Source organism: Helianthus annuus, chromosome 9, assembly GCF_002127325.2.
Source record: "Helianthus annuus cultivar XRQ/B chromosome 9, HanXRQr2.0-SUNRISE, whole genome shotgun sequence".
Classification (NCBI taxonomy): domain Eukaryota; kingdom Viridiplantae; phylum Streptophyta; class Magnoliopsida; order Asterales; family Asteraceae; genus Helianthus; species Helianthus annuus.
The window spans coordinates 181,467,808-181,473,142 of NC_035441.2; the positions used below are offsets into that span (position 1 = coordinate 181,467,808).

At 41.0% G+C, this 5,335-nt stretch overlaps 1 protein-coding gene across 1 annotated transcript; it reads right to left on the reverse strand.

Annotated features, from left to right (window-relative positions):
* Positions 1–3,107: 3,107 nt before the first annotated feature.
* LOC110876908 lies at positions 3,108–5,107 on the reverse strand. The gene is made up of 2 exons (XM_022125064.1): positions 4,492–5,107; positions 3,108–3,178 (listed from the first exon to the last, which is right to left on the reverse strand). Exons 1-2 carry the CDS (start codon positions 5,105–5,107, stop codon positions 3,108–3,110), a joined length of 687 nt encoding a protein of 228 aa, XP_021980756.1.
* Positions 5,108–5,335: the final 228 nt, after the last annotated feature.

Consider the following 5,335-nt stretch of genomic DNA (forward strand, 5'->3'; position numbering starts at 1 on the left):
ATGATTCTGTGTATGCTTGTTTTAATATTTATCTGATCAGTTAATATTAAGATTTTGAACTGCATAGGTAATTGGTAGATGTGACAGATTTGCTATTCAATCAATAGCATCCAATAAAATCAGAACTAGGTTATTAGTAATTACAGAATCTGAATCCCGGAGTGATCACCTTTTCTATCATTGTTCTTACAATCTCAAAGTTATTGTTTATAGTTTTCTAGCAAGTTCTCAAAGTAATTCAAATATTTACAAACAAATAATAATAAGCATTAACCACAGACTCCTCTGGATTCGATACCCTGCTTACCCTAGCTACCTAGGTTAATTAGGTTTTTGCATGTCCATAACGACAGACATCAATACCGCGAAGTGGAAACACACATTTGTAATAGTAGTAATAAACAATATTGCAGTGAATCGTTCATTTATTTATTTGCAAATGGCCTGCAGCCCGATAGGTTACATGCGATATTTTCGCCCTCTAACGTTTGTAGGTTATAGCGCCTTTGCCCAAGACCTCTTTGATGAGGTAGGGTCTTTCCCACTTGGGGGCAAGTTTTCCTGGGCGTTCAGCGTTAGATGCTTCGTTATCGCGAAGGACGTAGTCTCCCGGGTTAAAGGTACAAACCCGCACGCGTGAATTGTAGTATATTTCAAGCTTGGTTTTGTACTTGGCCTCGTTGATGACAGCGTTTTCACGCCTTTCTTCTAGGAGGTCCAAGTCAAGCCTGCGTGCTTCATTGTTGGCTATTTTGTTGATAGCCAACATTCGAGGTGAAGGAAGACCTACTTCCGCGGGGATTATCGCTTTTGAGCCATAGACCAGGCTGAAGGGTGTCTCCCCGTTGCTCTTTTTTGGGCTTGTTCTGTGAGCCCATAAGATGCTTGGGAGTTCATCGACCCAGCCACGCCTGGCTGTCCCCAACCTTGCTTTGATGCCTTCGACTAGACTTTTATTGATACTCTCAACTTGGCCATTTCCTTGCGGGTGTGCCACGGAGGAGAATATGTGTTCAATATGTAGTTCTTCTAGCCATTTTTGAAATTCGTCGGCAGCAAAGTTGGTGCCGTTATCGGTAACGATGCACATTGGTAGACCGAAACGGCAGATGATGTGTTCCCAAATGAATTTCCTCGTTATTATAGCAGTGGTTGAGGCGAGTGGTTTTGCCTCTACCCATTTTGCGAAGTAATCGACAGCTACTATGATAAATTTGACCGCACCTGGTGCGTCCGGGAAAGGTCCGACCACGTCAATTGCCCATTTCTGAAAGGGCCATGCAGTGGTGACCGGGATCAAGTTGTTCTTGGGGCGCAAAGTCTTGGGAGCATGTCGCTGACAATTAATACATTTGCGCAATTCTTTGACTGCATCCAGGTGCATGTCGGGCCAGTAATACCCAGCATTCATAATTTTAGCCACTACCATGCGTGGCCCTGCGTGTATGCCACACATTCCCTCGTGTATCTCTCTGATAAGGTATGTAGCATCTTGGGGATCGATGCAGCGTAGGAGTGGGCCCAAGTATGATTTACGGTATAGGATACCGTCTCCTATTTGATAATGGCACGCTTTGTATTGCAACTTACGTGCCTTTGACTTGTTTTCGGGAGTAACACCTGATTGCAAGTATGCAATGATTGGTGTCATCCATGATGTTGTACCGTACTGGATGACATTGACTTGGCGCAGGGGTACTGAGGGATTCTGCAGAATCTCAATGCGTATCTCCTTTGCCAGGTGCTGGAAGCTGGTGGATGCGAGTTTTGACAGTGCATCCGCGGATTTGTTTTCACTTCTGTTGATATGACGGATATTGAAGGAAGTGAATTTTGATTTTAGTTGCAAGGCTTGCTCGAGGTTAAGGATCATGATATCCCCTTTTGCGGCAAAGTCACCGCGCACCTGCCCTGCAACTAACAAGGAGTTGACGTATGCTTCCAGATGTTGTACGCCGAGCTTGACTGCCAGACGTAGCCCTGCCAATAGAGCCTCATACTCTGCCTCGTTATTTGTGCTTTTGAAATCGAGGCGAATTGCATAGGTAAACTCTTGGCCATCGGGGCTGACGAGTCGCAGACCTGCGCCTGCACCTTCCTCGTTGGATGTACCATCGGTAAAAAGTGCCCATGTTTCTGAAGAAGATGGTGGTGATGCAGGGTTTTGTTCTTCTTCGCATTCTTGGATGCGATTTGCCGATACCTCGGTGTAACACCCTTAGTATTTGGACGGAATATAATTAATAATTATATTAGTTAAGGTACAAATCAGAGTTTATAAAAATTTTTCATCCTTTAAGGACCACACAAACACATTAAATTACCAAACCTTGTACAATAGTGCTTAACAAGTTAAAAGTTAACCCTTACTAGTAACTAATCACTAGTTTAAGGGATTTAAAACATGATTAACAAAAGTGTTTACAACATAATAAAGTTCTAGACATGGTTATATTTAGTGCGGAAGCTTCAAAACGCGTGTTCGGTTCTTGACAACATGCTTGATCACCATCCGAGGGGAACTCATCCATACCTAAGGTCAAACACTAAAATATTAGTTTCGACAATAATACATTACGTTAAACGAAATTTAACAACACAAAGCATCAAACAAAACATAATTTTCCTGGGTTCCGCCGTAACTTACGGTGTCACCGTAAGTTACGGTGAACCTGGAATGTCCCTTGTTCTACCGTAAATCAGAAGGTTCACACCGTGTGCTTTTGATGTCCACCGTAACTCACGGTGGAGCCGTAAGTTACGGTGGGTTCTGCATTCTTGCCTCTTAACCATTTTTCAACTTTAAAAGTTTATAACTTTTTACTCGTTAGTCCGATTTCGTCGATTCTTTCACCTACGAGTCTGTAATAAGATTACGGACCCAACCATATAAATTATACATCACGAAAACCGAGATACCGACATTCGGCTCATAATTTCTTTGTTTCAATATCTACAACCCATTAACAAGGTACATGATTCCATAATTCCATCCCTAGGACACATTAGACATAGTTACCCAACTTCCCGGGCTTATGACCTTGGAGTATACGCGCCATACCATGGCTTCGAGTTTTCTCCAAACTAAACACTTGTTTTCTCGGAATTCAAGCATCCCGTTTCAAACGACATCTTCTATCAACTTCTATTGTTTGACCCGATATACCGGGTTCGTAGACTTAAAATGTCATAACCAATTTATTAATGCATTACCATCTATCACCTTGCAAAAATACGAGACTTTTAAGTCTCTACTCATGTGATTCGTTTTCAAGCAACATTTTGACCCGTTTGGCTATCTAGTGAAAACCATCACTTTATTGTCATACCAAACCAAGTTTCTAGTGTTTATTTTGACCCGTTTGATGATCTAGTGAACTTCGCCACTTTAACGATACATCAACGCATCAATTACAATCCGACATCATTCATACATTAAAACTAAACGTTATTACATAAATGCAACAAGACTAAAGTCACGTACCTTTAAAGCGCCCCTTTTCCGCGTGTATCTCCTCCGGCGTGTCCGCTCGACGTCCCGGATTCCTTGCCTAAAGAGTTCAATTTACAACAAGTTTAGAACTCTTTCTCAAGCTTTGACGCATCATTTAATTAACACATTCAAATCTGCGTTTTACCAAACCTTTAACATTTTGACCCTAATTTAGGCGTTTCATCGAACACCTAGCGGGTCAACTTTTTACATGATCTAATTTAAATTCATAACTTGTATCTATCATACCAATTCACTCAATTTTTACAACATACACATACTATTAGCATGAACAATCCTAGAGATTGTTTCAAAATCTCAAATTACACTAGGCAAAAACCTAAATCCTAGTGTTTATCAAGTTCTACTAACATAGTAATCACCCACTATAGTGATTTTGATCCATACAACCATCATGCAAAGATTTGACACGGATTTATCTAGGGTTTGTTCCACAACCTCATCTTACTCACAAATTTCATGTTTACTATCACCAATTTAAGCTAAACATTCAATTTCAATCATGAGTAAGAATTTGAGTTGCATCTAAATGACCTAATTTGACATACCTTAAGATCCCTTTGACGAGGTGATCACGAGTTTATGCTTGGATATCGATTTCTAACCGATTTAAGGCTTCAATTTGTGATTTTCTTGCAAGTTAGGGTTTGGGTGAAGAACCCTCTTGTCGCCCCTGCTTGTTGATCGACCAGACACCTCCTGAATGGGGTGTTTGGTTTGTTTTTACTATTTTAGTAATTCTAGTTCTAATTTTTACAAGATTGGCCCCTCCATTTATTTAACATAACAATTTTTGTTGTTTTAACCCCATTGTAGGCTAATTCTAGACATGTTAGTTAACCAAGTTACTACATTTCTAGATGAGTAATTTCTCATTTATTTAAACTATAAGTATTATTATAAAGTTTTATATTTTCGGGATGTTACAAGTCCACCCCCCTTAAAAGGGGTTTCGTCCCCGAAACCAAGTTACGTACCAAATAATGTAGGGTAGAGCCGCCGCATTTCTTCTTCGGATTCCCATGTGGTATCCGCACCCTTCCTGTGCTCCCATTTAACCTTCACTTGGTTGATCCTTTTGTTTCTCAAACTCTTCATTTTACGATCTAGAATTGCAATTGGCTTTACCGCATAGTTGAGGCTGTTATCCACCTCGATATCGTTGTAGTGGATACGAGCAATTTCGTCCGCTAAACATTTACGGAGATGTGACACGTGGAATGTGATGTGTATTCCATTCAACTCCTCAGGTAGCTCGAGACGGTATGCTACCTTTCCAACCCGTTCAACGATTTCAAATGGTCCAATAAATCTTGGGCTCAATTTCCCTCTTTTTCTAAACCGAATTATCCCCTTCCACGGAAATACTTTCAACATTACTTTATCGCCCACTTGAAATTCTATTGGCCTCCTCCGTTTATCAGCATATGCTTTTTGTCGATCTTGAGCTGCTTTTAAATGAGTTCGGACCAAGTCAACTTTCTTGTTTGTAATTTGGATTACATCGGTATGAGCTAATCCGCGGGGACCGACTTCTCCCCAACACACTGGGGTTCGACACTTTCTACCATATAACATTTCGTACGGTGCCATCTTTATGCTCGCGTGGTAGCTGTTATTATATGAAAATTCGACTAAGGGTAGATGGACATCCCAGCTACCTCCAAAGTCAATGATGCAAGCCCGTAACATATCCTCTAGCGTTTGTATGGTTCTTTCGCTTTGCCCGTCCGTTTTTGGGTGGTAGGCAGTGCTAATAAACAACTTAGTTCCCATTTGCTCTTGGAAATCACGCCAGAAATCCGAAGTGAACCGAGTATC

Coding starts and splice junctions, on each gene's coding strand:
- LOC110876908 (XM_022125064.1), bottom strand. CDS start 5,107: ATGGCACCGTACGAAATGTTATATGGTAGAAAGTGTCGAACCCCAGTG. Junction 3,179..4,491: donor GCTCTACCCTACATTATTTG/GTACGTAACTTG, acceptor TGACATTTTAAG/TCTACGAACCCGGTATATCG.